The 13,404-nt window shown below is 35.3% G+C and overlaps 2 protein-coding genes across 5 annotated transcripts; one reads left to right on the top strand and one right to left on the bottom strand.

Annotated features, from left to right (window-relative positions):
* The first annotated feature begins 962 nt into the window (after positions 1–962).
* LOC107008372 (ubiquitin-conjugating enzyme E2 variant 1D) lies at positions 963–4,574 on the top strand. The gene is made up of 4 exons (XM_015207381.2): positions 963–1,136; positions 2,832–2,971; positions 3,297–3,422; positions 4,197–4,574. Exons 1-4 carry the CDS (start codon positions 1,103–1,105, stop codon positions 4,335–4,337), a joined length of 441 nt encoding a protein of 146 aa, XP_015062867.1. The 5' UTR covers positions 963–1,102; the 3' UTR covers positions 4,338–4,574.
* Positions 4,575–5,881: 1,307 nt separating this feature from the next.
* Positions 5,882–11,850, bottom strand: LOC107005998 (pentatricopeptide repeat-containing protein At3g24000, mitochondrial-like). Of its 4 annotated transcripts, none has more exons than XM_015204663.2 (5): positions 8,533–11,850; positions 8,253–8,288; positions 8,106–8,168; positions 7,674–7,800; positions 5,882–6,529 (listed from the first exon to the last, which is right to left on the bottom strand). In XM_015204663.2, the coding sequence occupies exon 1, from the start codon at positions 11,725–11,727 to the stop codon at positions 8,671–8,673; it is 3,057 nt and encodes a 1,018-aa protein (XP_015060149.1). In that variant the 5' UTR covers positions 11,728–11,850; the 3' UTR covers positions 5,882–6,529; positions 7,674–7,800; positions 8,106–8,168; positions 8,253–8,288; positions 8,533–8,670. The 4 variants fall into 4 exon arrangements, with proteins under 4 accessions (XP_015060149.1, XP_015060133.1, XP_015060120.1 ...); XM_015204647.2 differs by having other exon boundaries at positions 8,267–8,288; XM_015204634.2 differs by having other exon boundaries at positions 8,106–8,288.
* Between the last annotated feature and the right edge of the window lie 1,554 nt (positions 11,851–13,404).

The raw sequence follows: 13,404 nt of genomic DNA, 5'->3' as shown, positions 1-13,404 counted from the left end.
ACAACTTTTTATATTCCATTTTTTTTAACTATCTTCTCTTTTCAAGTCTTTTTTTATTCATGATTTTCAAGAAAGTTATCTCTCACTCTTTATGCCTTTTATATTCTTTGTATGCATCTTTTTAGATTGATTTCTTTTTTCTTTTTTATTACTTTTTTAGTCTTAAATTACTTTATTATATTTTCTTTTTGAGGGTTAAATTATTTAAATTTTGATTAATATTTAAAGATGTATACTTTTATATCAGATTAATACGAAAGTTTTGCATCATATAGTACTATTTCTTGTAATTTTTTTGGATATTTAAACTCAAATTAATCTAATTTAATTTAGTTTTGAAGATTGATTAAATTGACTTTCAAAAAGCAAATCATAAGAAGTATTTTGAGACGAATTGAGTAAAAAGGTGACGAGTGTAATGCACTAAAGATTTTGGCTATGTGTGGGGTTCAGGAAAAAGCTGAACCACCAAACGTTATTAAGCACAATCATATTCCATATATTTCTGCAACAGACTATTTTCACGACTTAAAATCATGGATATAACTTTACCGGTTACGTCAAGCTCTGTTCTCGAAAACTGTGAGATCTTTTAGACAGTTGCATTTTCCAACCGACTACCAATCATATACCTAAATTAATATAACTCTGAAGATTAATCAAACTAGATTTCGAAAAATAAAATGTCACAAGTATTTCGTGACGAATGAAGTAAAAAGGCGATATGCACGAAAGTTTTTGCTATGCGTAGAGCCATAGAAAAAGCCGAACCATGAAGGGTATATTATACACAATCGTAAACCCTTATATTTATGCAACGGACTATTTTTATGAATCGAATGATAAATACAACCTTATCAGTTACGTCGAGAGTCCTCGAAAAATGTGAGAATTTTTTTTAGCAATTGCATTTTCCTACCCACTACCAATCATATATCTATTTTATCCCCTTTTATACTTTTGCCCCTTCTATTCCCTTCTGCCTCTCTTGAACCCTCCAATCGATTTTTCAAGAATATCTCAGTGGTTTTTTTCTTCTTTTTGTCGATCAAATCGATATTTGTATAAACCCCAAAGAATCATCTGAAGCAATCAATCAGCCATGACGCTTGGTTCAGGAGGATCTAGTGTTGTGGGTGAGTTAATTTTTTGAAAACCCCATAACCCCTTTTGTTTCTTTTTTTTTAATCTTTGTTATGATTTTCATGATTTTCCCTTCAAATCTGGTTCTGGGTGTGTTTTTTTATGCATGTTTTGTATTTGATGTGTTTATTGGCTTGTGGGTTTTAATCAAATGTCTTAGTTTTTGTTGATTAGGACTTTTTGTATAGTTGTTATCACTGTGGAACTGCCTTGTCAATTGATTCGATTAGATAACAAGTTTGATGGGGGTGAATTTTTTTGCAAATTTGACAATGATTGTAGCATCAAGATGATATTTTTTTCTGTTCCTTTTGTGGGTTTTGATTCATGAATGTGGAGCTCAATCAATGTATAGATTTATGAATGTGGAGTTCAATCAATGTATTTGATGTGTTCTTTGGCTTGTGGGAGTTTAATCTGTGGTTCTCTAATTAGGATTAACTAGGAAGTAGTTCCGGTTGTGTGTTCGGTTTTGTTTTTGCTTGTTTTCAAATTAGCTGCATTCAATTACTTCCAACAACATACCCAGTGAAATCCCACAGGTGGGGTCCGGGGAGGGTAGAGTGTACGCAGACCTTACTACCTCGTGGAGGTAGAGACGTTGTTTCTGAAAGACCTATGACAATTATTGTGTCATCAAGATGAGTTTTTTAAATCCTCTTTTGTGCTTTAGATTCTTGAATATGGAGGTAGATGTTATGGTTTGGATAGTTGTGTTTCAGAGAGTTTTCGGTCTATTGAGAAAACCCAAGCTATTTATATGGTCTTCCAGATCTAATGCCTTCAATGAAAGACAGTGATGAGTATTTCTTTGGTTTCATATATCCAAGTACATGAGGGTTTATGCCTTGCAGTTTGGTGGAAATTAATGTTGTTACTTTGCTTCTATCCTAATCCCTGTTTGTTGTCATATGTTGGTTATAGTTTTTAGAGTTTCTGGTCAATATACTGCAACTTGCTAAGTTGTGGATCGATTGCTCTTTGGAAAATATGGCTTACACATCTCTGTTCTGCCTTTCTTTATATCATGGGACTGTGATTTAGAACTAATGCTCAATTTAACGTCAGTTTGAAGAAGAAGAAGATGATGATGATTTATGCTTCTCTGCCCATTCATGCACAGATAGGAGAGTTGCAGGACTAACTTAATTTCCAAAGCTTCAATAGTTGCACAAACCATATCCCTTTTGCTGCATCGTGGTGGTCACTGTTCCGTTTTTTATGCAAACAGCAACCACTATGCCTCAATACCAAGCTAGTTGCAATTGTCTATATGAATCCTCACTATCCATGTCACTCCATTTTGATCCATGTCAAACCAATATTCAGTAATTTAGGTTCTCAAAAGCCAGAAGTTCTCTATATTTCTACTGGCTTATAAAACTTATACAAGGTCAAAAGACTCCCAGCAACCAGTAGACCTAAAGTCAGCATATCATTGACTGTTTGATGTGCTAGTTCATGTTCAAATGGGTTCTTAACTTAATGCACCTGGGATTTTTTACTATAATCTTTTTACTTTGGAGTGAAATGCGTAACAATGTCATTGTTCTTTTTTCCATTTAGATTCTACAATCTTGTTCCATTTAGATTCTACAATCTTGTTTGGAATTTGAAGCTTTTACCCAGCTCTGGTCTTTATTTTCTTTATGAAGATTTCACTAACCAAAATTTCAATTTCTTTTCAGTCCCTCGCAATTTCAGATTACTGGAGGAACTTGAACGTGGGGAGAAGGGTATTGGAGATGGGACAGTGAGCTATGGTATGGATGATGGAGATGATATTTATATGCGTTCTTGGACTGGCACCATTATTGGTCCTCACAATGTACGGGTTCTTTTCTCTTTTTTACTTCCTATCATCTCTTTATTTGGATATAACAAATAACATGAAATGCAAATCCTAGAAATTGTTTCTACTTATTCGATCATTTCTTCAATATGTCCCTTAAGCATGAAATCCACTTAGCTATGTTTCACAGAGGAATGCATGAAGACATGAACTGCCACTTTTCTACTTCGAATTTATATGGGTTGATGAATTTCCTGGACTACAGATTTGTTTGTCCACTAGTCCTAAGAGTGTTACTTTATATGCAATTTGATGGTTCCTATGTCTTTCACATTTAAAGACTAACTTACTTCTTTTCCAGTCTGTGCATGAAGGCCGTATTTATCAGTTGAAGCTATTTTGCGACAAGGATTATCCGGAGAAGCCACCAAGTGTGCGTTTCCACTCTCGAGTTAACATGACATGTGTCAACCATGAGACAGGAGTGGTAAGCAACACATTGCTGTAATGCTTGAATCGTAGCTCTTGTTATCAAGCAATTATTATGTGACAATTTGCATCTTCAGAATCGTCGCTCATATGCTAAAAATAATTTAAATTATCTGAACTTTTGTCATCCGTGGTTGAATTCAACACTGCAAGTATATTTTTAGTGGTATTACATGTAGAATGGAACTTGTAAAAACAAAAGTGGAGCAACACCAGATACCCTCATAGGATTCGTATCCAACAGGAGGTACTAACTAAATGCTTTGTTCCCTGGAATAAAAAGATGTTCCTTGAAATGCAGACAAAGTCTGTATCAAAAAGTTGAAGTAGTCTGAGTAGTAGGTAGGTGTGGCTCTTGTTGTTGAATATTCCAAATTAGTTTCAATGGTATTTTTGCTCCCAAAATTCTAAACAACGTTTTTTCGAGATTACCTTTCTCCTTAATGCATGTTGCTACTATGTTTTGTTCCAACAACTTTTTGTGTCTGCAGCTTAAGATCTTGGATAACATTCTATTTCTTTGGTAGATGGGGTTTGCATGATTGTGAAAGTTAGGACTGTTGACAAATATGAAGCCACCAGCAAAATGGTGCTTAGGATTCGTCACATGTAAAGATGCTTTAAAATTCTGCAATAATATTAGTTCTGTGATGCTTTGTATACTGTCCAAATGTTATATGTTTTTGTTCTTGTTTATAGTGGCATGCCTGTCTTTTCAATCAGTAAATCGATAAAGTAGTTGACAATTCCCTCCATCGTATAAAATGTGCAGGTGGAGCCAAAAAAGTTTGCTTTGCTTGCAAATTGGCAGCGAGAGTACACTATGGAAGACATACTGACTCAACTGAAAAAGGAAATGGCTTCTCCCCACAACCGTAAGCTAGTTCAGCCACCCGAAGGCACCTGTTTCTAGTGTTAAGGGCAATAACATATAGGTCTTGTCAACTATGTGCTAAATTGTACCGCTGTGTTGTCACGTTGGGAATTAAAATGTAAAGGGGTTGAATGCCTGAAGAGGCTTTTCTCCTCTTACCTCACAATTGTGTACCTTCTTCTACTTTTCGTTTTCTAAACTCTTGTCTATGCTTGCTGCTGTTTGATTAATGGATCTGGTTCTTGTGCTATCCGAATCATCGTCAATTGCTTCTTATGGTGTCTGAAATCATCTTTGCCCTTGGTGTTTTCATCCTTTGTCTTGGCATGTTGCACAACAAATAGTTGATACTCCTGCATTTTTTCCATCTTTGTTAACGAAGAAAGGAGGGGAGTTTCGTTCATTTGGAGTGAAATGAACGATAACTCTTTTAAATTCTGCAGTTGATTTGGACTAGTTCTCGATTTGTTCATGTCATCCTATGTAGGGGTGATATTGGTTGTTATTCTTTTTCTATCGTTTCAATTATACTGAATATATCGTCGTTGTAGGGACCAAACTATTCCCTACACTAAATTCACTTGGGAAATGGTGTTGGCACCTTTTTTCGAACAGCTAACTAGAAACACACTTTTTTTCACCTAAAGTCTCGATGGAACAAAGTTATTCGATATTTATGTTCTAGGGCTATTAATTTGGTTGGCATTTATTCAAAATTATATTTGGTTGAACAAAGTATGGGACCAAGGGATATTAATTCTGAAGAGGTGCTTTTATATCAAGCTAAGTTAGTAAAAGTGTTATTAGGAACAATTCTACATAACTTTTTTTATCCTTTCTTTTACATTGTTAGGTAAAAATTGGATAAAATAAATGCATTAAAAATTTTTTTATCCTTTCTTTTACATTGTTAATTCTCTTCTTTTTTTTTTCTTTTGGAATTGCCCTCTAAATGACAAGTTGTATTGGTGCACATCTTTTAGAAAAGGTAAAATATATCTTGGAATTATTTGAAATAGGTTAATTTTACTCAAAAATACCCTTTTTTAAACTATCCAAATAGCTTAAAGATACCATTTTGTATTAGTACCTTTAAAACAAAATAGAGTATAAATTAGAGACTAGTATCTATTGCAAAGTCAGAAATTTATATAACAGAATTCAAGACGGGATAGATCTGTGTACGCTCACCTTATTTTATTCAAACCTCACTGTATGAAATTACACTGAATATATTGTTATTGTTGTCGTTTTGTACACATTTTCTCATTTTATTAAACAACTTAACCATAGCATGGGTCAAGACCCCCATTTGAAGAAGATTTCTCCTAGGGAAATTGGTAAAATTCACAACTTGTCTAGTTTCAATGTGAAACAAAGATCATATCTAAGCCCATAATTCAAGAAATACTGACAATTTCAAAATTATGCCACTGTTGAGACTAGAGAAACACAGATATTTCATCATCAATAAAAGCAGCCCAGAAAATTTGTTACATATGCTTATGTAATCCAGTTGAACGATGCCTATCGCGGTGAAAATGGCGAAAAGGACCAGAACAATGCATAAGATGGTGAAAATGTCAACAAGAAAAAGGACAAAACTTTGCTATATGTGTTAAAAACTCAATAGTTATACACTGCTGCGTTGCAATTGCCTTTTGCCAACATCTGAGATTTACAACATTTTTAGCAAACACAGCTGCATCAAGTTAAACTGATGTTTACTCATTTAAGAGAACATGATAAACTCAAACAAGTACTATTTAAACCATGGTTACTCACCATGCTTAAAGAAGACGTTAGGATTTCAAACGAGACAAATGGGGATAAGCAAGAGGGACTCTCTCTTGGCCTTCTTGTGAGGTGCAACAGCAGGGCTACTGGTTTGGCACCTAATAACACAATGGTTCAACCATCCTTGAAGCTTCAATACAGTCCCTAGGCGGAGTTAACCAATTGTATCGTTTTTTCAAAACTACATTTTCCAATTCCTGTTGGAATTTTATCCCTCGTTTCCCAGCTTGTTAGAAGTTATTTGGTTGATAAGATCCCGTCAGAGTTACATTTGAGGTGATATTTCTTCCATCTTGCCTATTATCTGACTACCATCAAGCACAACGAACTTACTTTGCGAGGCACGTCAGCATATCCTTATGCTCTTGCTCTTCTTTCCCAGAGGCTCTACTGCAGTCTGAGTAGATCCTGTGTGATACGGAACTTTGAACCTCCTATAAATAAAAATACAAACTTCGATTAAAAAAAACAATGAAAAATAGAGGCAAATAAGCAGAAAAAAGAGTTTGCATCAGTAGTTGGAGTAGAATAAATGAAAAAGTTCAGGGTGAAGAAACAGTAGAAGAAGACGGGAAAAAGATGGACTAATCAGAGTAGAAGAAGAGGTGATGATGTCATTTTACAACCTTATGTTGCATGATCCAGATTGATTATGTATTGATAATTATAATGTACTGGTAACACATGTAAGATATGGCATAGGACTCAACGAAATTCAGCTATTTACTCCACGCGTTTTCGTTAGACAACTCTATTATCTCCGGATCAAGTGTATTTTGAACACATCACATACCAGTGTGAGATTAGGACACAATTTATTTATTCCTAACAGGCTAACACTAGTGTTTAGTTGCCATCGTTGAGTGTAGAACCTTTAATAAACTGCTTCTCTTTTGGGTGGCATAACGTAACCATACATGAAAAGGGAATTGGGTGGATTTTTTCCATGATCCAATTAGCTTTTCAGCCATTTCAGGTTAAGAAGAGGTGAAAGCCCGTTTAGCTCTACAACTCTTATAAGAAAAGGGAGCAGGAACTCTCTTTTTCATCTTTTGAAAACGGAATGCATTATAATTTATGAATAATCAATTTGCAGTATCTCAAAGTCATGATTGGGCAAATATTGTGCAATATTTAGTTGGGAGTTTGTTTACTACTGGAAATAAGTAAGTGAGATTTCATTAAGGCATCCAGTAGATGCAACGATACAAAAGGAGGATCTGTCAGCTCAGTAAGAACAAAAAACTTATAGAGCTAAGGAGCTGACAAAATCCAGGTAGTGATCTTAGTTATTTACAGGGGAAGAGTTAGCCCAGCTAAAAAGGTTAACCAAACAACTAGCCTTAAGCTTACAAATTGGATATCATTATATCCTTTTCCAAATTTCATGATATAGAAATATCAGTTAAGTCATTTTTTCATCCTTCTGATGGAAGAAGAACTTTATTAAGAGACATTTCATATAATAAACAATGTGGATGACAGAAAATGGTCGGATAACAGTTATTACTGCAGCTACCAAAATGAGTGGAGTACAGATTAAACATGGAACAGGAGAAAAGGGAAAAGTGAGTGTACCTATGATTTACTTGAGCAGTTTCTTCACCTTCTCCAGTAAGTTTATCTGAGCTTTGACACACCTAGTTTCAGTGCTCACAAATCGATTGACCTTCCTTCAGGTAACTTATCAATCCAGCTATTATTCCTGTAGGTAATAGAAAAAGTTGTTTCGAATTAGAAAGCTTTTCCGAGGAAAACATTAACCTAGGCAGAAACTCAATCAAACAAATGTAAAGATATGCTAGATAGAAGTTCCAAAGTTTTTCTGTATCTAGTAACTTTGATCACTTCAAAAGTTAAAAAAAGGTACTTGGCAAAAACAGCTTGATACTTCCAGCAAACAACAGAGAAATTTGATTTCCTAGGACGAATTGGAATGGACAGCCCATATTATGAAACTGAGGACGACATAATACACTGCATATTATATAACAAACAACAACAACAAACCTTTTATAATGCCACGAGTGGGGTTTATGCAGACTTGACCCCTACCTTTGTGGGGTAGGGAGGCTGTTTCCGATAGACCATCAGCTCAAAAAAGGAGTATGAGAAACTACATATTATATAAGAACAAAAGAAAAAGAAAATTCTCACAATTAAATGCTTACTTCACTGTAGCTTGGTGATTAACTGCAAAAGTCAAGTCAACAGATCTTTCAGACTAGAGTGAAAAGAGAAGGTAATAATAACAAGGAAAGATGAGTACAAGTAAGAGTAACCACAACACCCGTATAGAAATAGATGAATATAGATCGAAGATCTTTCTCTTACATTTATACTCTACATAATAATGCAAGAGCTACAACAACAACATACCCAGTGTAGTCCCATAAAGTGGGGTAAAGTGCAAGAGCTACTAAAGCTTGGTAAATACCTCATAACCTGTCGAGGTCAATAATATATTCATATTGACATGTCATGACTTGCATTTAGAACTTCAGTTGAGCACTATTGACTTGTAGCAGCTGCGGAACATGAATAGTCTTGCCTGACTAGGTCAGCCAGTCAATAATCACCAATAGTCCTTACATGAGCATGTTCCGTGAAAGAAATGGTGGAAGCGGTTAATATCACGAATAACTATTTCTCGGTTTGTAACAATTGACGCCAGCTTCATAAATTCATGGCAATCTCCACAGATGCAAAGATTTTTAAAGATCCTGATAGTGCTGTTCCTACTGCTGCTCATGAGAGCAAATGCAAGAGCTAGCCTTTCACTATGATGTGAAAGGTTGTCTATCTTTTCTTTGTCAGAGACATTATGAAGCACATAGTTTGTGTTTGGAATATATCCTGCGGCAGTAATTCTCGAAGTCAGCTCCTCCAACTTTTTATGGATATCCTTTAACCTAGGATGTGAAGCATCCTGAGATAAGAAGACATGAACTTGATTATCAATCTCAATCCAGCTACAACCAGGTTCCTTTTTGACACCCTGCCTGGACATTAGTGCTCTAACCGTCGAAACATCAGCCCATCTACCCTTTGATGCATATATATTGGACAACAATATATAACTTGACTCTGCTTTTGGATCAATTTCGAAAAGTGTGTTTGCAGCTTTCTCAGCCAATTCCACATTGCCATGAGCCTTGCAGACTCCAAGAACAGTCTCCCATATCAAGGCATCAGGAGCAAGCGCCATACCCTCAATGAAGTGTTCCATTTCAGTAAATTTGCCTGCACGCCCAAGGATATCAACCATACAAGCATAATGTTCTATTGAAGGAGTGATACCAAAGCCATTTTTTATCGAGTCAAAATGCCTTCTTCCTTCTTTGACCAGGCCCAGATGGCTGCATGCAGAGAGGACAGCAATAAACGTAATCCCATCAGGCGGAATACCTTCACTTAACATGGTTCTAAATGTTTTCAGTGCTTCTTCATCTAGTCCATGTTGGGAGTAGGCATATATAATTGTGTTCCACAACACTGTATCACTAGATTCCATGCTCTGAAACAGAGACTCGGCATCTTTGATACATCCAGATTTTGCATACATGTCAATCAACGCACTAGCTACATACATATCACTGAATTGCCCAGACTTCATTACCACGGAATGCAACTGCCGCCCATTGTCTAGGCTGGCTATACGTGAACAACCTTTTAGACAGCTAGCAAGAGTGAACTCATTGGGTTTAATAGCTTCCCTTTGCATCTGATTGAAGCATCGGAAAGCCTTTTCTCCTTGATCAGACTGCGCATAACCTGAAATGACCACTGTCCAAGTGAAGACGTCTTTTTCACTCAATCTATAAAAGATCAATTCTGCATCATCCAACTGCCCACACTTGGCATACATATCAACCAGAGCAGTTCCTACATATATATTGCCACCAAGGTCAGCTTTAACTACATGGGCATGCACTTGTTTCCCTAGACTGGCATCTAAGAGGCTTGCACAAGATCTCAAATTGCTGATGAGCGTGTAAATATTTGGCTTCAAACCTTCAACAAGCAACTGCCTGAAGATTTTAGGCCCTTCATAAGAAGTTTCATTATCGTGGAATCCAGACAAAAGTGAGTTCCACGAAATTATATCCCTATTACTCAAAGAAGAAAATATATGATGCCCATCCAAAACTGAACCAAATTTCATGTACATTGCAATCAATGCATTACTGACACACTCTTCTGAGTCAAAACCAAATTTGTAAACACAAGCATGAATACTTTTGCAACACCTTATATCCACCGAATCAGCCGCTGCACTAACAACACTAGCCAGTGTAAATTGATTAGGCCTCAAACCTGAATGCATCATCAAGCAAAAAAGATGAATAGCTTCTCTCTTCTGTCCTTGCTGATCGAGTCCGCTGATCATTGCAGTCCATGCCACAATGTCATGATTTTTGGTCCTTAAAAACACTTTCAGGGCATCATCTTGAAGACCACATTTGTTATACATATCTAGAAGACTACAGCTTGTAAAATCATCGATTTCAGACCCAATTTTGACCAACATTGAGTGGATAACTTGACCAGCTTTCAGGTTAACTGAATTCGCACAACCCTTTAAAATGGTAGATAGGGTATAATTACTAAACCTCGTCTCTGAATCCGACATCTTCAAAAACAATTTTAGAGCCTCCTCTCCTTGACCAGCCTGCACATACCCATTAAGTAAAACATTCCACGATACTGAATTCTGCTCCGGCATGGAAAAGAAAACTTTAACAGCCGATTCTAATTCACAACATTTAGCATACAAATCAACAAGAGCAGAACCAACATAAACATCTGAAAAGGCTGCACCTTTAACAACTACAGCATGTAGTTGTTTCCCAAACTCCAAATCTAAACACATTGAACAACCCTTTAAAACTGTTGCCAAAGTGAACTCATTAGGCCTAATATCTTCTCCCTTCATATCACAAAATAAACAAATCCCTTTACTTCCATAACCTTGAGCTATAAACCCTGCTATCAACGCTGTCCACGACACAACATCTCTGCTTGGAATTAAATCAAACACATTCTCCGCGAAAACTAAATCCCCACATTTCGAATAGAAATTAATCAAAGAAACCCATAAATGTGAATCAGGTTCAACCCCACTCCTTATCATTTCACCATGTAAAGCTTTACCTTCCTTCAAACATAACTTACCAGCATAATCTTTAAACATTTCAGAATACCATTTAATCCCCCTTTTCTTCTCCTTAATCAAAAACCCACCATCGCCCTTTTCAGCTAACCCCTTCTCAACACCATATTTCAACTCTTTAGCACTCAACCTCCTATACCCCTCAGAATCTTGAAAGATTGTTTTTTTTTCAACAAACCTCTTCTTAGCACCATATTTCAACTGTTTAGTACTCAACCTCCTACCCCCATCAGAATCTTGAAAGATTGTTTCTTTTTCAACTGTTGGGGTTTCTACTACTTGTACTACAGCAGTACATGAGAAACAGCTATGGATAGATGTAAAGAATGGAACTTTACTAAGTTGAGGTTCATTGGGACATATTATCAAACGAATTCTAGGCATATGATAAAAACTTGAAAAAACGCCTCTAATAAACGGTGGATTACGCATATGTACTGAGAGAAAATCGAGTTCCATCAATCAAGAACACATAAAGAAAGTAATAATTAGCTGAGAGGATGAGATAAAGGAGAAGAATTGGTGAAGAGGGAAGAAAGTTGAAAAAAAACACAACATTTTGGGAAATTTTTTTTTAAAAAAAAAATAAAAAATAAATTTGGACTAAGACCTATTTATTCATAAAAAAAAAGACAAATCATTCAAAACTTTGGGCTAAAAAAGCCCAACAAATAATCTAACAAAAAAACTTAAATTACATAAATGTCATTGTTTTGATATGAAATTACAATCTATCTCGATTAAGTTTATAATTACATTAATTTTTTAAAATAAAAAATGAATATAATAATTAAAGCTTGGATACATTAATATATAGTTGGAATGCATTAAATAATGGCTCGTATACATTAATATGTAGTTCGAATACATTAAAAACAAGCTCGAATACATAATATATAGCTCAGATACATTAAATAATGGATCGCATACATTAATATGCAGCTCGAATACATTAAAGAAATAAGAAATTTTGGAGATTTTTAAAAATAATGGGAAATAAGTGAAATAAAATGTGTGTATTTCTGTAATTTTATCAAAAAATAATTTGTGTTTGTATAAAGCGAGAGAGAATGGCAGAAGAGAATTGAGAGAGAGACTAAGGAGGGAGAAGAGGGAGTGATGACTGAAAAAGACAAGAGAAAATAAGATAAGCGAGCGAGATTTGGGGAGAGAGGAGAGAAGTGAGAAAGAGGAATGTAATTATAGCTAGAAGTAAGTTTCGAATTATAATTAATGCAAATTGTGGCTATATTAGTTAATTAACTAGTATATGTTTGCTAACCGCATAATTTCCCCTTCTATTAATCAACCCATATTGAGTGAATATATTTATTTGTAGTATTTAAATGTATAAAGTACAGAAGATCTCATTCATTTGAGTTAATTACATCCTATTCCGGAAGTTTCACCAATTGCAAAAAAATTGATTTTTTCATCACTCTCGACGATGGTGGTGAAGGAGATCTTGGAGAGGGTGGTGGCTTTGGTGGTGGTGGAAAAATAAAGTTGATTTGGGTAAAGGAAATGGGTTATATTATTAAGTGAGTCGGATCGAGTTTAAATTGGGTAATTTAAGTAAAATTAGACAATTTTAATTAATTTGGGGCTTTCCATCCAAGGAGGGGTATATGTGTTAATTTATTAACGGCAGGGGTAAAAATAACGTGTTTTTAACGGTAGGGGTAAAGTTAACTAATAAAACAAAGTTGAAGGCTAATTTTGACCTTTTCCCTCTAAAATAATATTGTGATTTTTTTAGCAACAACATTTTGCATTGTGTTACTTTTAATTAGAAATTTTGTTTTTATTTACTTTTCATTTGATTTGATATTAAAGAATTCTTAATTGAAATATTTTCTTCTCACCGAATCTGCAAAAAGTAGTGTCGATCAGAGACTTTTACTTCTAAAATTTAAGGAAAAATGTACAAGTATTCCCAAACCTATGCTCTAAATTTCAGAGACACACTTATACTTTACTAAGGTCCTATTACCCCCAAAACTTATTTTATAAATAATTTTCAACCCCTTTTCGACCTACGTGACACTGTCATTGAAAATTTGTCAGCATACGTGGGACCACAAGGCAGTGCAACGTAGATAAATTTTTTTATAAAATAAGTTCGGGGGGGGGGGG

This window comes from Solanum pennellii, chromosome 1, assembly GCF_001406875.1.
Source record: "Solanum pennellii chromosome 1, SPENNV200".
NCBI classification, from domain to species: domain Eukaryota; kingdom Viridiplantae; phylum Streptophyta; class Magnoliopsida; order Solanales; family Solanaceae; genus Solanum; species Solanum pennellii.
This window is presented reverse-complemented; position numbering and strand designations above follow the sequence as displayed.